The sequence below is a fragment of the Rhea pennata genome, chromosome 2 (assembly GCF_028389875.1).
Source record: "Rhea pennata isolate bPtePen1 chromosome 2, bPtePen1.pri, whole genome shotgun sequence".
NCBI lineage: Eukaryota > Metazoa > Chordata > Aves > Rheiformes > Rheidae > Rhea > Rhea pennata.
In genome coordinates this window covers 53,317,879-53,335,526 of record NC_084664.1, presented here as the reverse complement: position 1 = coordinate 53,335,526, position 17,648 = coordinate 53,317,879, and the positions used below count along the sequence as shown (strand labels likewise).

At 39.6% G+C, this 17,648-nt stretch overlaps 1 protein-coding gene across 3 annotated transcripts in view; it reads right to left on the bottom strand.

Annotated features, from left to right (window-relative positions):
• Nucleotides 1-1,751: 1,751 nt before the first annotated feature.
• Nucleotides 1,752-17,648, bottom strand: part of FKBP9 (FKBP prolyl isomerase 9) — a 36,376-nt gene continuing 20,479 nt past the window's right edge. For 2 of the 3 annotated variants that reach the window (XM_062569533.1, XM_062569531.1), the window contains 9 exons: nucleotides 16,689-16,834; nucleotides 15,961-16,150; nucleotides 15,117-15,262; nucleotides 13,701-13,890; nucleotides 11,119-11,264; nucleotides 9,686-9,872; nucleotides 7,535-7,680; nucleotides 5,426-5,589; nucleotides 1,752-3,628 (listed from right to left, as the gene is read on the bottom strand). In XM_062569533.1, the coding sequence (XP_062425517.1) occupies nucleotides 3,446-3,628; nucleotides 5,426-5,589; nucleotides 7,535-7,680; nucleotides 9,686-9,872; nucleotides 11,119-11,264; nucleotides 13,701-13,890; nucleotides 15,117-15,262; nucleotides 15,961-16,150; nucleotides 16,689-16,776 (1,440 nt within the window). In that variant the 5' untranslated portion in view covers nucleotides 16,777-16,834 and the 3' untranslated portion in view covers nucleotides 1,752-3,445. Of the gene's footprint in view, nucleotides 3,629-4,090; nucleotides 4,284-5,425; nucleotides 5,590-7,534; nucleotides 7,681-9,685; nucleotides 9,873-11,118; nucleotides 11,265-13,700; nucleotides 13,891-15,116; nucleotides 15,263-15,960; nucleotides 16,151-16,688; nucleotides 16,835-17,648 lie in introns of those variants that run through there. The other variant, XM_062569532.1, reaches the window with a different exon arrangement.

The following is a 17,648-nucleotide window of genomic DNA, read 5'->3' as shown; positions in this document are numbered from 1 at the left end:
TTTTTAAAAAATTAGAAATATTTATTTCCTTTCTAACTAGACACGGAGGTACAGGGATTTATCACTGCGGTTGTGAGGTGGAGGGACCAGCCCAGGTTCTCCCCTTCGGTACCTGCCCGATTTGACTTCGCAGCCAACCCTACCTCCCCGCAGGACCCAGGTTTCTTGCCTGGCAGGTAGTATGCCACCGGCTGCACGGCGAAGGCCATCAGCGAGCTCCCTCAGGCCTCCCGGGAAGACCTGAAAATATTTTTTCTTCCCCCTCTCCCGGGGGAAAAGCAGGGCTCGCCGGAGCCCATCCGCCCCACGGCACAGCAGTGCTGAGGGCCCAGAGATGGGCCCCAGCTGGAGCACCCTCGCCTGCGAAGAGCCACCGCGCAAAGCCACGGGGAGAGGCCGGCAGCACCAACACAAGCCTTTTCTGGCAAGGAAGAGCCTCCTCCGGTGCCTACTGCTGCCACCAGAAAGCAAAGCAACTCACCAGTTCTATGTAGGCATTTTAAAATTCAGCATTTTATGCAGTTCAGCCTAACACACCCAGCTAGTCCTGGCTTCTGTTGCCAAGTAAATAACTTAAATATGAGCAAGTAAATAACTTAAATAAATACAACTCCTTCTTTGTAGCAAAGAAGTATTTTGTAGCAAGTCTTTCTGTTTTATTCTCTGCTTTCCCCCCAAAGCTACACACTCATTTCAGAAAATGCCATCTCCAGGCCCTTTTTTTCTGGGAGGGATGTGGAGGGGGTGGGGGAAAGGAATATGACAGAAACATCCTCAGACAGGAAACCATCATTTAGATAGATCACAAATCACATTTGCTAAGGCCGGGGGAGCAATGGAATGAGAATTTCACTCCTCAGACACACACCGGTCGGAGGCCACAGCAAAGTCTTACCTGTTACATCATTTCCCGCTTGCCCTTCCAAAAAATTCCAACGTAGCGGTTTTCCCGCTTACCCCTTTGCTGCCCTGCTGTGCCTGGCGCAGCAAACGTGGCCCGCAGGACAGCTCTGCCGTTGGGGCTTCCTAGGAACTCAGCAGAGCACCTCTGGGGATCCATCAAGCAGAAAGACCTATTCCCGAACATCTCCTCAGCTCAAACAATTTGGATATTCAGCTGATATATTTGTCTTTTTTAGGGTGGACTCGGTGACTACGTATGAGAAGAGAGTGAAGAGTTCCTTCCGCAGTGCGTGTGAGGGCTGCTTCTGGCAGCGCTCAGTCTCACCTTGCTTCCAGCTCCCAAACAGAAAAGTACATACGTTTCAGCTCTGTAAACATGCAGAGGCAATGAACCTGAACTACAGCGACAGGCAAGCAATCAACCTCCACATAAAATGAAGGGGAAAATTTTATACAGTAGTCTTCTGAGAATGCTGCTTTCACGAGCTGCCACTTAGGTAATAAACATGCAGATTCCCTGTGCAATCCACGGTATTTACTCAGATACGAAAGCCTACCACTGCCCCCGAAACGGCTCAGCTGCGATTTGTCAGCCTACACTCCTGGCATTTCGCACGCAATTCTAGAGCTACAGACAGAGCGCAAACGTGAACCCTCAACTACGAAGCACGGTGGTTGCTTTCACCAGCCTGGGCAACGAAACGGTGAGATGATTTCACCGTGTGAGGGGCTCGGAGTCCCCAGCCTAGAGAAACGTCACATTCCCAACGGTCACAGCTAATGGAAGAGGAGACAGATAATTTGGGAAGCTCTTCCCAAGCCCAAAGAATAATTTATCTTCACCTATGTGAACTACGGAAACAAAGTATTTTATTATGGTTATTATTTTCAATCATTCTGAGTCAGATAGTTTTAGTTTACAGCATTTTTCCTACAGGTTAGTAGCAATAATGAGCATACTCAGGATAAGCCTGTGTGTGCATGAGAAGACGGCTGCATGAAGGGTGTTTTCTCCTACTCAGACTCCCCACTCATCAAAATACTAGGGGAAAAAAAACAGTACTAGTTAACAGTAGTAGTTGATCAAAATTTTATGTAACAAAAAGATCAGTTATCCAACATTTATTGGTATCAAACGCAAAAAAAAAAATCACTTTTCATTTTCTATAACAACCGTATTAAAAATCAATACAAAATGTTTTCACCCAATTGAAATAGCAGTTTGCAAAAAGAGCATCTCAGGGAGCTTACAACCCACATGTACAGATCAAGGAAAGCAAGAAACTAGATACAAAGCATATAATGGAAACACAACTCCCTTCCTACTTGTCTTTGTCAGTGTTGCACTATACTTATTTGTGCTCTTTAAATGTAGTATACTATGGGGGGGATCATATAGCTTTCTAGAAAAATATGTTGATTTAGTGTATTTTGTATTAAACAGCTTGCTACATTTACAGATCTAATGAGGGATTGCATTAGTCTTCACATGCTCTACACAGCACTCCCAGGACTAATTTTGTACTGAGGGATACACCGGAACATTTGCAGACATAAACAGATGGGTCTGCTTCTTGATTTTATCACTGTCTTTTTGTTTGTTCGCTATGCCAAAATGCTCTGCTGCATAAGAGCTAAGTACTTACTCCTTAGTCTAACAATTCCCAAAATAGGAGACAGAAGCTCGACATAAAATCCATTTTTTCCAGTATTTATGACAATATTTGGACCCCATGATACTAATAAAGAACTACAAAGAAGATTGTAACTACAAAGGTTTGGGAATCACTGCTCTGAACACTGCTTTACTATGCCAACAAGAAGATTCAAAGGTACTAATTAAATATAGTACAGATGGTAGCAAGCTTTTATTTTGTAAAGTAAAAATCCAGCACATACACAGTTACAAATCTAGGTCTATTTAATTTAAATTCACAGCTTATGAAAATTTTCCAATGGCATAGCTATCATTTGCATGTTTTGCTATTTGCAGATCAGAGTTCCTGCTGGTAAATATTCATATGAGTTGGTTCAGTTTCTGAAAAGAGTGTTCTCATCTTCCAAAAGGAACTGGGGTCAATCTCTGACAATTTTTACAGATTATTTTAATGGGGAATACTTTCTGATTTATTCTCCTGCAGAAATATTTTTAAATACTAAAGGTTTTTTAGAACTCTTTTAAGAGCACCCTGTAAGTTTTCTCCTTACCATCCACCCAAGTGACTGTATATTGTTCAATGATGACTTCCGACCTTCAACACAAACTACATGGTTCATAAAACCATGTTTGGCTGTACACTCTATGAGTTTATAAATCCCATCTTGAGGCACTTAACATGGATTTTTTTTTCTTTGTAACATACCTAACAATTCCAAATGAAAACCTCTTCCCATTTTAACAGTCTACCCGACATATATGCACGGCCACACGCAGAACATGTACACACACCCCGTCTGCGTGCTAACCTTTTCAGAAACGCTTGCTTCAACCCCTTCCAGGATCTAACAGCCGGTCAGCTCAATAACCTTCCTTTTCTTAGCTTTAGAGTTCATCGTGTTCCTCTTTGGCCTCTTGGTCTTTCAGCTTGAATTCTTTAGCTGTAACTTTACCATCTCCATCCCGGTCCTGATTGGTGAACATATTTTTAACAATCTTTTCAAAATCAAAACCCGGAGCTAGTTTTCCTTTGCCAGAATCGACTTGAGCTTGAATGTACTCTGAAAACTAGGTGGAAAAGGGAAAGGGGAGAAAAACAGCTCACAGTGAAGTAGATTTTTAAAACTCATCAGATGTTACAAAACAAGTATTTATTTGCTGTTGATTATTTAGCTTTTTACTGCTTACTATTAAGTGTGCATAAAAATGCCCTGTTACTGTTGTATAAAGCTTACAACCTAAACTGGACTAATTAGGACAGACACATGAGGTTTAATCATACTATCTGGAGCTCAGAGGAGTTTTTGCATTTATTCCAGTGGGCACTGGATTTTAATCACAAAATAAGTTATTTTTCCTAATTTAGGAGAAAGATGGGTTGAACAAAAAGAGTGACTTAGGAACAGACCTATATGGAGAGAGCACGGTTTAGTTCTACATGCTGATTCAAGAAGCTCACCCTGTAAGATAGACACCCACCTACATCTTACAAGAAATACCACAAAAAAAAAAAAGAATGAAACCAAAAGATGAGAGTTAAAAGATAAGGATTCTATGAGATTTATTAAAAGTAGTTTCAGGCATTCCCATGGGCTCTGGCTGGGAGTGGGAGAAGAGGAAAAGGTTACAGGCAAGATTTCCCTAAAAATCCCTCTGATCTAAAATGATGAAGTTGTTCAAGGTAATCAAACAACATCTGATGTAAGTCATGCAGGCTGACTTGCTAAAAAACAGAAAACCACAATCAATCAATCAGAATTTTTCCAGTTAATGTAGTCTCTGGTGCTACTTGTCAAATAAGTTTCAGCAACATTTCTAACATTTCTTTTACACATTTTAGGCCAAACACCTTCTCTCATCTCCTCTGCTCCTTCTTCTCCTCCTGTTAAGTGACCAGAAGGATGTGGTATCAGTCACATCCCAACTCACTCTGGACTGGGGAAAACTCTTACCTTCTCTGCAAGGGCAGGAGTGGAGGTAAATGCAAAGATGGAGAAAGAAGGAAAACAAGAAGGTACAAGAGAGTGACAAGAAGAGGGAAAAACAAGTGAAAGGCATCTCACGCTACTCTTCAGGTCTACTAAAGCAGCCTGCACCTTGGTGGCTGCATGCAGCATTACTCCAGCGAAGAAGGACACAGAACCAAAAGGTAAGAGACAGGTGACAAAGCTGACTGGAGACTGAAAACCCAAACTCCTCACTTAAGAAAAGAAAATGGAGAGGAAACAAGGTCGCAGGTTTACATAATCAGAGATGGTATGGCAAAGGGAAGTGATTTTTTATTAGGGCACCCGATGAAATTCTCAGGCAGCAGACTGGAAAAGCAAGCATGGGATGGGACTTGTTCACACAACATACAAGTCACCCGTGGAAGGAGTTGCTGTGGGCACTGCTCAGCTCCAGAAGTGATTAGACAGTTGCTGGACGCAATGCTGCAGGCTCAACCTTGGCTCAGGAATTCTCTATAACACTCCAATTAACAGACACTGTGAAGGCTGACAAGATGAGGGACAACTGAATACTAACCCCATCTCTTCTACCTGTTCCCTAAACACCTGTTGTTGACCACAGAAGGAGACTAAAACACTAAATGCTCTTAAGCAGTATGGCCATTGCTATACTTTGTTTTTCTTTTTAGTGACATCTCTAAAACTAAATAATCATATTTTAATTTGACTCATTGTTTTCCTGTTAATTTGACAACCACCCCCACATCCAAAGTTTTTTTTAGAAAGAAGAAAAAAAAGGGGGGTGAGAAAGAGAGAGGGAGAGGGAAAGACCGACCTCATTCTTTAACGTCTTTGAGTACCTTGGTGACGGTGTTAGGAGAAAATCACTGCAAGTGTTTTCACTGCCTTGGCTTACCTCTTCCAAAAGAACTTCTCCGTCGTGATTCTGGTCTATTTCCTCAAAGAGGTTGGGAGAGACTTCGCCGTTCCACACAAACATGTACCCTTCAGGCAATCCAGACACCAGTTCCAGCAGCTCGATGTCAAAAACTAAGACAGCACTACCAGGCACTTCTCCTTCTGTCACAACAAACAGCAAGGAGAGGTATTTATCCTCTTACCCTGATCTCACGTTGATCACTCTCTTGTTGATCTTGCCTTACACCTCCTACATTACCCTTTTCCACTACCCACTATCCTTTTCACCCAGAATTAATGTCTCCTCCCGCACCAGCAGGTGCTTCTCTGCTGTGATCCCAAGCCTACTAAACCTTCCTGTTCACTTCAACAGGGGCTGGATCAGGCCACACATGAACAGCATGGCGGGAGCAGATGGATGCTGTATTTGGATGTAAGATACAGGTACAAAATAGAGTATGCAGACATGTATCATGTGCACAGTATGCTGACCATGAGACAAAGGCAGAGCAAAAGACAAACATTATATGACCAGCACTTCAGTCCCTCAGCTTTGATTCACAAAGGGCACATTTGCACATGTTTTAACTTTAAACCACTTACGTATATTCCCTGGAATAGGGACTATTTCCACTATCACAGTTTAAACAAATTTCAGTTCAGTTGTTCTGATAAGCATTTAATATAAAGGAACATTTCATAATAAAACTGCATCCTTTCTTCTTTCAACTTATAGACTAAAAATTGAGGGAAATAATTGATTTTCCTGTACCTCCCTACAGCATAATGTGTACCAGACCTCTACTGACAGATATAACAGCGTCTCAATAGCCTGGTACATTACTTCACTGAAACCAGACAAGGAGCTTAATTCATCCTTAAAATAAATAAATAAATGGCATCTATAAATTCTTTCCAGTAGCAAATAAGAGGTAATCTCTTCAGATATGTAGGAATACACCAAAACACTAATAATCATGCAGTGTTTCAGACTATGTATATCCAATGCAATTTAAATGACGCCAAATATCTAAGATAGGTATGTTTAATATCTTTTTAACATAACAGATTCTTTTTCAATTTAGAAGCAAAGTTTCAGTTTGTTTTTTAATTGTATATAATTATGCAATGTTATGTAACAGTATAAAAAGTTGCATATTAATGACACTCATAATTTTTCATTCATAATTTTTATGAAAGCCAGGTACAAGTGAAAATATTTATTTACCTCTTTGCACAAGTTAACTTTCTGTTAAGCTTGATGTATGATGCCTAACAAAGAACCTTTACAAAATACAAACTGTTCTTGAGGTATTCAAAGAACAGACCAATTTGTGCAACCATTTCCATCCAAAGCAGAGTCTATGGATCTTGGTGATCTTCTATAGACTCTTGTCCTTCAAATCTTTTAACTCAGAAGGCCAGCAACAACCCCACATAGTGGGAATGGAAAGTTCTTGTCATTTCTGTGTTTGTTTTTTTTAATTATTGCTGTCCCTGTCATTAAAAATCAATAGTCTCAATGTTGTAAAATACGGATTCCCAAACTGCCTTAAATGTGTTATTGTTGGTATTTCAACAGCACTGATACACTGTTTCACATCTTATATCCAGTTCAGGCAGTTTTTGAGTTTTCAGTCTTCTTTATATTTTCTAATGTTTGTGCTGAATGGTTAGCGCCCCTTTAATTTTGTTTCCTACATAACACATTGTATGTCCGAGCGTGAATATCTAATTCCTTATCTGTGAAAATAGTGTTTACTTCCCTCTGCACCACTGGAGCGCCTGGGGCTTTCTGTTTTGACAATGCAACATTACTGGGGGCATGGGAGTGTTCCCCTTTGAAGTGGGATAATCTTTACATTGGCACAAAATAATAATAATGACTTAAAATGCAACAAAAACAGTATCTTCATTTCTTTGGAGGGAGCAGGGGTTGGCTAAAATAATTAAATGAAAAAACACAAAAAACCCTATTTAAGCATTTAAGTGATGTCTCTATTATTACAGTCACCTTGTGTTCCAATGCATAGCAAGAAACAAAACACGCATCGTGTGTTTCAGTTACTCAAGAGATACTAAGTGGATGTGCATAAGTTCTACTTACCAACTCCATCTTCTCCATACCCAAGATGAGGTGGAATAACAACTGTTCGCCGTTCTCCAACACACATATCTTGAAGGCCCATGTCCATTCCCATCACCACCTGTCCAGATCCTAGAACTATGTTGTAGGTCTTGCCAAGACTAAGTCTGGGGATGGTACAGAAAAAAAAAATTTTTTTAGAAGTAACATATAACAGAATTGATCTGGTTCAAAACTACCACATAAAGTAGTTTTTAATTAGTGTCCTGCCATCGCCAAAAATTAACTTGATGCCCAATGCTCTGTTTTCCCAAGCAGTTACCTGGAGTTGTTCTCAATGTAGCAAGTTACAGCCAATACCAAACAGAGGGGTCCCTATTGTCAAAAAGGACTGGTCAAGTCCCCCAAGTCCTAAAATTTTAGGCTTCTTGAATTAAATTCAATTAATATCATTAATCTTGCCAATTAAACCTACAAAGTATTTTATTTTTAAACAAGGACTTTTTGCCTTGCAAATACTTCTAGCTAACAAAGCTGCGTTTTTAGCAGACCTAAAAATTTTAGATGACAATTTTTCCAGAACTACAAAGCTGTAAGAATCTGGGTATATTTACATGCGTCAGCCAATCATTTAACTAAATTATTCACTATAATGTGCCAGTCACTTAAGCACTAGTCATTTAACTACGACAGCTTTGAAGTATAAGAATACTACTGCTATTTAACCATATTATATTGTGAATTATGGCTTGCAGCTGGTATCTTATTTCTAAAATGTGAAATTGGTAAAAGTTAAAATCCCAGAAGTTAAACATATATTGTAATTCTAAAAGAAGAGTGCACTATGTTAAGACCCATTACTTGGTATGTGTCACAACAGCAAGATGCTTTCTTTTGTCAGTCTGCTTTCTTTGGTCATTTGGCTTGGTTGTACCACTGCAGGAGATTCCTGTACCACGGAATATTGTTCGGAAGGAAAACAATTCAGTGGGTAGGAAGACCCCTTAAAATCAGGAGCACAAGATTCATGATCTTTGTTTCTCTACAAACTGCTCTGAGTAAGTGACAAGCTCAAAATCCCTTGATTGCTGATGCAAGATGAGATTTGAGCATTCCTGTCATATAAAAGGTGTTTTAAAGCTGGACACATTGTATACATACTATCACATCATGCGCTTCAATGTAAGCCAGATTTTCAGCTCTGCAAGCTATTCTGTACATTGTGAAAACTATGATCTGCTTGCTATAATATTTATAGTTCGTTTAAAAATAGCTTTTTCCAACTTCCCACTCCAAAATAAATTACAATAAACAATATTATTTAGATGACAATTGCTATCCAAATATGAAGGCAGAAACAAGAAGCTGGCAAAAGTATTTTTGCAGCTGCAGTAAACAGTGCTGTGGGTTCAATGCAGTTCAATATGAAATACATTTTATATTACAAAAGCAAGCAAGACCAACCAGGAAGGAGCAAGGTTGTCAGGCAAAATGTTTCAACTGCTCTTAGAAGGAAGAGAGAGGACTGGCAGCAATCTCTGCTTTCCTCCCAAGCTTACTATCAACAGGAAGAAGGAACATTACAGTCCCAGCCATCATGTAGCCCCCTAATACTTGCTCCACGCTGACCTTTACGCAGCCATGCAATACAAGCAAACTAGCATTCACGTGCAGTAGAGACACAGAGGTGACCATCTCCTGAACAGATGCTCAAGCTAGCTTGAACAAAACTACACTGAGTACCTCTGCCAGACCTCTTAGGAGCACTGAATGACGACAGAGCGCAAATCCTATCCAAGAAACTGAATAAACTTGGAAAGTTCATTCATGCGGAACCCTGTGATGTTCCAGTACGACTTGCCCAGACATGTGAATTAGCCCATTTAAACCACCACGTAACCTGTTTCATTACTCTGCCTGCACCTTATGTTCTCCTGTCACATATTCCAATATGCTCTTTGTTCTCAATTCTCTCTTTAAGCTATGATAGATTGTCTCTTCACTTTCCTCCTCCTACACATCTTAGGTAGGCAGATGTGAAAAATATATTCTAATATAAATAGTCAACTTTTGACACAAAAACGCTTTCTTCCCCTCTAGCCTGCTTTGCAGGATATTCATTCTGCTTTCACAGTGACAAGGGACATTTTCTTTACAAGGCAATTTACTTACGTCGAGTCTAGCAAAGTACCATCCAGGAGTGAAGCATTGTAGTGGTACTTCAGGTAATCACCCTTCTTGCTCAGTACGGTGCAGTTGGAAGGTTTATAGTTAACGGTAATGCCGACTGAATCTGAAGGGTTGTGGAAGTCAACCACATGGATGTCAAAGACCAGCACTGCAGAACCTGGAATCTTTCCTAAATAGGAAGCAAATTAAGCAAGGAGAAAAAGAAATGGCACCTGAACAGCTTTACGATGACCAGGTACTGCATCCAGTAAGAATATATTTTCCCACTATGTCTGCTACTGACTAATTTTCTCTTCTTTCTCATGATGAGAGGACAGCATTTCCTCTATGTGCAGCATAGATGCAAGCTGCATCCAATGTCAGAAAGAGAACTCATGGGAAAAGCAATAAATATGTACACAGTTCAACAGTGAACAAAAACATTTTCATCATTTTGAATTTAATAATTATGCAGAAATAAAGCCATAAGTACACATTTCCTGTGACCATCCTAAACGGCTGATTTCTGTTTCATGTACCAACTCATTACTGATCAGCAAAATTCTCATGGGACTTCTCATGCTTCAAGGAATGCTATTGTGCCTAAAAGTTTATATTTCTTGAAACTATCCTGAGAGCAAGCAACTTCTTTCCCCTCTTCCCAGGATAATGTGCAATTGTATGATCAGTAATCACAGATACATCCAGACCCAACAATCGGTTTTGTTGGTAGAAAAATCTAATTCCCAAATCACCATAATGGAATTCGAACAGAATTCACCGAAAACACTCTTTTCTTATAATATGTTATTTTTCCCATATAGCATCCCAGGAGGTAACTTTTGAAACTCAAGCCATAGAATTGTGATTGGTTAGAAGGATTAACATATTCAACCTCTTGCAATATTCTTAAGTACCAATGAGTTTTCCCAAAGGAATTTTAATTGTATGTTATACATACACACACGCTTTGCTGTTACATGCATCCACTGTTTACAGAGGCGAATTAGGAGTCCACAAAACCTGTGGCTGTGAAAGGAATGGGGAAGAAAACTTAACACAATGAATTCCTTTAACGTACAGAGCTTGTTAAGATATACAGGAAGGAAGATCTCACACTGCAGAGTTCCTGGCATCCAAGTACCAGTCTGTCTGAAACACTCATTATTCAAACGATTTCAGGTCACCAATTACGTAAGAGATTGCCCTGCATTCTTATTGTCCTGCCTATTAAGCTAATTAAAATAATTTTACAAATTCTGTGTGCAAACCTTTCAGTTGCACTCTCACCTAACAATGGAGTAATTCATAAGCTTTTCAAATGTGAGAAAATAGCGGGAAAATACTTTAAAGCTTATCTACATACAACTGCACTGAGGAGCAAAGGAAATACCATTAATTATGGAAGACTGCACTAAATGAAAAGCCAAACTCACCTCTTCCTTCTTCTCCATATCCAAGATGAGGAGGGATTATTATGCGTCTCTTTTCACCAATGCATACACCTAGCAAACCTTCATCCATCCCAGCAATCACATAGCCCTTCCCGACATAGGTGTCATATGTACGATTTCGCGAATAGCTGTGGAAAATACTTGCTTTTTAGCAGGAGCAGGTGTGCTTGAGAAAACACAGACTCTCACACTGGGTCCACGACACAATTCTAACACAATTCTTAAATGAGTTAAAATCGAGCACAATGGTCATTACCTATTACTGGACACGCACAATACAATCACCATGCCCAGTGAATCTAGGCTACCATGCTTCATTAGTCACTGATACATATTAATCAAATCTGGGACACTGGTAGTTTATTTGCAAACACATTTCCACTACATATATTAAAAAAAAAAGTCTATGTATGTATTTTAAACTAAACAGAAATCATGTTTTAATAAGTAACTGAAAAAAAAAGATGTTTTCTACTTTAGATTCCCCCGTCCCAACATTGCTTAAATAACTGTTTACAAAGTAGATATAGATTAGGTGACACCCTTCAGACATCTCATTTTGCAACAATCACAACTATGTAGTTTAACTGCTACAACCATAAGATGGGAGAATTAAGTTCACCTCAGATGCATAGAAGAAAAATGAGTCATGACAACAGTATCAACAACATCCCTTCCTTCTAAACTGTGCTAATCACTTAAACATAGGTCAAAGGATCTCCTTCAACACCTCATGATAAAACAAAACAAGCCTACAACAACAGACGATGTTTATTACAAAGGATGCAGCTCTGTTCTGCCTTTCTTCAAGGCACGTTACTTGGAGGCACAACTCAAAGAAAGAAATGCGGAAAGGTTTTAATTCAACTTTAGAAGGTGATTTAGGGAAAGCATGAAGCCAGTGCAGACCCAGATAAAATTCAGAGACTTGTTCAGCTGCTTTAAGACCAGGCAGCCCTGGCTGAGCTGTGAAGGAGCACTTCCGCAATCCAGTATTACGAACAAAAAAGAAAAAAATGAAGGAAGACTATTAGAGCTCCTGACCCTAGCCATTAGCCATGCTTTGGGCTTGCTCCCTGTACCAGCAGTTTTCGTGGCCAGCTCCAAGGCTTTTGACAGCTACTGTTAGCTGCTAATCTGTATTTTATGACCAACAGTTTTCATAGTGTGTCTTCATAAGCTTCTTAAACATGGCCTTACTTGTAACTTCTGCTGGAAGTCAAGGAATGACAATCTAGCCAATAAGCCCCATGATAATTGTCAGCTCTTTAGATGATGTAGAGGCTGCTGTCTACAAAGCATTTACTACTATCCATTGACAACAACCCTTATATAAATACCACAACCATCTCAAAAATTGCTAATTGCTACAGAAAAGACAATAATCATTTACTTTTCAAAAAGAGATGCTTTGGGTAGGTACACTGTGGAGAAGCCATACTTAAGTTCTACAGTGGTGGCTAGTGATGGTGGCTCTTGACTCAGGTCTCTAGCTTTTTACCTCCCCCAAGCTGAGCAACTGAGTAGGGAGACTAAGGATGACTCCGAGCCTGACAGCTTCTCAGTTCACTTACACAATATATCCTATAACTCCCTGACTCCTTCTCATGGGAGTAGCTCAGGTGGCCCATTACTCAGCTTGTGTTTGCAAACTGATCCTGATCTTCAGCTTATAGCAGCTGAAGAAGGACAAAGCAAATTTATCTGAGTTTATTTTCTGAAATGTTTTACCATGGATCACTTTCAACTACTTGTGCCAGCTGTTTACCTGGAGTGGGAGAAGTAAGCTACCGCACATTAAAGTGAAAAAAAAAAAGTGACAGGAAGCTACAAGGGTATTATTCAAAATGTAATTCTGCACGTGACCCATATGTGCCCAGAAAGCTTTGAATCTGAATGACGGTGATCCCTTTTCCTTTATCACTGAAACCCTGCTGCTGAAATCTATTCTGAAAGCCAGTATCCTTCAAAACACAGACACTTCTCAAGTATGGGGGAAAGACTTCTGAGATCAAGGTCCGGTTTATAAAATCTCAAGCCAGCCACTAGCTTATTGTTTTACAATTCACTAGATGTTAAATTGGAATTGTATTTATTTTCTCTCTCTCTTTAGTATTATTATCTATTTGGCAGATGCTCTCTTTGGACTGCAGGTTTAGCTCAGTTGCTTAGAGTGTGGTGCTGCTAATGCCAAGGTTGTGGGTTCAACCCCTCTACAGGACTATGCTGAGGGTTAGACTAGATGATCTCCAGAGGTCCCTTCCAACCTTGCCATTCTATGCTTCTAAAGTGTCTTCAAACATGCTTGTCTAAAGCACACATTACTCCATCAGGTGGATCATAACCCCTAGATGGCGTGTTAGGTACTGTCATCATACAAAATTGGCCTTCATCTTGCTCCCCACACTGAAAAGTTTTGTGTGGGTTTTAATAAGAGAAGGCTCCAACTCCATTCAGAAATTTTAAAAAGGAAGGAAAAGCAACAAATTCTATTTGGGTATATTATAGACAGACAGATGAGCCAACCTGGAAATGGGATCCATAACACTCAATGGTTTGGTTACCTGGAATCAAACAACGTGCCATCCAAAAGCGTGCCGTTGTAATGGTATCGGAGGAAGTCTCCTGTTTGGCTTCTCCGCTCACAGGATTCAGGTACACGCTGGTTCTCAATAGTAATACCATCCTTGGGGTTATGGAGATCTAGCAAAACCACGTCAAAAACCAGAGAAGCTTGGCCGGGGATCTCCTTACCTACAAGATTATTAGAGTAGAAATCAGTAAGAAAGAACAAGGGGGTTTAGAAGGAACATATGTTTTTTATTGAAGAAAAACAACCTGTTTTGGAGTATCAGGTACTTCCCCTCCAAACACAATTCAATGTAATCCATTTCCAGAAAGTCATCTTTTATTTTATGTGTGGGTTTCTCACTCACATTTAATTATTTCATTTTATTCCTATTATGATGGCACTGGCTCACCAAAAACTGCAATCTCTTCAACAATACCTGCCATAGTCAACTTAAAACAGGTCCATCTGAGCCAAATGTTTTAGTCCAGGAGCATTTCCAAAATACTTTACAAAAGTATGTAAAAATAACAACCAGAACACAGACCCGGTACCCCTGCTCTTCCTACTTGTTAACAGCAAAGCAAAAGAGCACATCACAGAAGTTGAAAAAGGGTAAATCGAATCTCTCAAGGAAGAAGCACCTTTCCATCGGTACATAAATTGTATCACAGAGAGGTATCAAAGCTTTATCAGAGAATCTATGAACTCAAGGTCTTGGAGAACTTTTAAAAAATGACCTCCATGCAAAACTCTGTAGAGTTATAATTAATGGTAATAAAATCATATGAGTAATGACATATGAGAATGAGTAATGAAAACGTGTACACCACAGACACAGACAATCCTTAAATATTAAGCAGAAGATGGATTTAAGCAAGGAAGTGGCCCCAAATGCACCTAACTGCCCCCTTTTTACAGCAGGGAGCTCCATGTTTGACCGGTAGGCTGCGTACAGTCTTCTAGGACAATTAGTCCATCCGGTAGTTATTATTGGGGGATTTGTTGCCAAAAATGAACAAAATTGGAACTACACATTGATTTTCCTGTTTTTAAAAGTTTTCTGCTCTCTGTAGCAGTCATTGGAAGAATCAAGTAGTCACCTTACTTCTAATTTTCTGAATCTTGTATTAACCACAGAGGAAATTCTCTGAAAATAAATTAAATTTCACTATATAAAGGTTACAGTTAGAATCAACAATATGTCAACTAAGCAATTTACTGCTTGTAGGAAAAAAAAATCTTGAACTTTCTCATCAACCACCTCATACACGTAACACATTTTGAACCTCTCTTTTCCATCAGTACATTCCATTTGTCATTATGTGGTAATAACACTGCCCATAAATTAAAATTACACAGGTTTGTGTTAGAGTATGGATGGCTTGGAAAGAAAAAGAGTAACTTTTACCGTCTCCTTCTTCTCCATAGGCCAGGAAAGGTGGTATTGTGATAATGCGCTTCTCCCCTACACACATTCCCAAGAGACCCTGGTCCATACCAGGAATCAGCCATCCAATTCCAACATAGGTATCATAAGTTCGCATCCGATTGTGGCTAAAAACGTAAAAAAAAAAAAAAAAAAAAGGCCATAGAGCCACAGGAAGGAACAATATTAATCCTCAGAGGCCACATCATGCACAAAAACAGTACAACTACTCACAACTTGCTGCTTGAAATACACTGCTCCCTGATTTACTAAGGTCTTGCTTGGTAGCATTTTCCAGAGCACTTTGCTGTTTTAGGAACCTAAACAGTGTTTTGAAAACTGGCTTACAAACATAACAGCAACTGGTATTAAAGTATTATTTTCCTCAGGATATTAATGAAGAACACATGCTGTAAACTTAAAATCTCAACATGACAGTGTTAATAGTTCAATCTCTTTAACAATTGTGTCTTTTCAGTTTATAAACTTTGCATCTAACTTGAATAGCAATGCTGCAATTGTTACAAAAGCTATTAGCTGACTGCAATAAACAGTAATATGGATACAGGGAATGAGAAAAAAATCTGGGCTGCTGCTGATGCTCATACAGAAATAATGAAATTGCTTTACAGGTTTGAGTCAGTACTGCCTTGCCATAATCCCTGAATAAATTACTGTAATTTGTATGATACAAGTTTTAGGTTCTTGTGAAAATTCTCTGTGTTTCCAGGCAATTAGCATTATTTGTGGTACCAGTGGAGGTGGTGGAAAAAATAGGTTTAAGTGACATCAGATTAAAATACACATACAAAGCCCAGCTGTGTACCTGGAATCAAAAAGGGTCCCGTCTAAGAACGTTCCATTATAATGGTATCGTACGAAGTCAGACACCTGGACTGTCCGAGGACACGTCTCAGGTTTAAAGTAAGTCTCAACCTGCACTTCATCCTCTGAATTCCACAGATCTACGAGAAGCACATCGAAATGGAGCACAGCGTTCGGGGGTATCACACCAGCTGCAAAAGTAAAACAACATGTACAGTTGTATTTCCTTATTTTTTACAGGGCACCAGCAAAACAGGAGCCTACCCACACATTCCCTAACTTCTTCCTTTTTAAATCTCCCTGTTCCTCGTCATTGTTGCAGCCACATAAGCAGGGACAATCTGACAGTGTGAACTGCTATCAGGTATGTCCACTGGGCAGACCGATTTTACATTTGCTGTCCCGTGAGTCTTTCGCGCAAGGTTGCTTTCATTACTAACAAGGCCTTGTGCAGATCTGCAACAGTGAGTGAGATATAAATAAATAGTTAACTTTAGCTAGCATGGTTCATTGGCTCAAGGTCCTCTGCAGTCAACATATCTTACTTCAGCCCATCAGGATCTTGCATGCCATTGAAGAAGGCATCTAGACAGATTAGCTAGGCTACAGAAAATGTTAATAAATACCCTCAAGCAAGGGATAACCTCTGTGAAATGAATTACATGCAATTTCTACCATTCTTCTCTGTCATTTAATTGCCTATCTGCTCTGTTGCATTGCTGTACTTACAAACGCCTTCACTTCCATAGGCGAGCTTGGGGGGAATTTTCACGAAGCGCCTCTCGTTCACACACATGCCAACCAGAGCTTTGTCCATCCCAGCAATAAGCTGGCCTTTTCCCACGAACACGTTGAATGTGGAACCCCTGTCATAGCTAAAGAGGGAAGGGCAGACAATTTATTTACCAACCAACCCACATCTGGTTTTTGAGTTTAACTGTATCTTGTTTCTACTTTGCCCTGTTAGAATAACTTTATTAAGAGACAGCTGCTAAGAAAACAGGCAAATCCAGGGTTTCTCAGACTTCAGCTCCCTCCTTTCAATCACTGCTCACTGTCACTCAAATGCTTTCTAACAATGTGACGTGCACTGCAGAAACCTCAAGCCTGGAACGACAAATGATTAATTTACACACTAATGCTATAAGCAGCACTGGAAAATTAATGACAAAAGGGACAGAGTAAACACTACAATAAGGTATAAAAGGATGGCTGCTCCCACAGTAGGATCTCATCCTATTTACATCAGTTGATTAACACATTTATAAAAGTTGACTGACCAGAAAAATACTATGCAAGATCAATAAGCCTTATGACATGAGACCTTGTGGTTGGTAACTCTCTGTGGGAGAACAGGAAAGAAAAGGTGCCTTTTTGAACAACATTTGTGAGACTTGGCAATTGGCTATTTATTTTCTCTTCCACATTCCCAGCTCTCATTTCATAAAGATTTAAATAAAAATCAAAAAACACAGATGTGCTTTAAACAGCAAGTTTGCAGGATCAAGAATCAATATATATAACTAAATCTTCCACCGTGATAATATGCAAACATTTGGTAAGAAAAAATAAATTACCCTCAGATGATAATAAAGTATTCCAAAGATCATTGAGAGCAGCAATGTTAACATGATTTGAAATTAACACTGGCTTACGTAGTTAGAATTTGACTATCTTAAATTCACACAG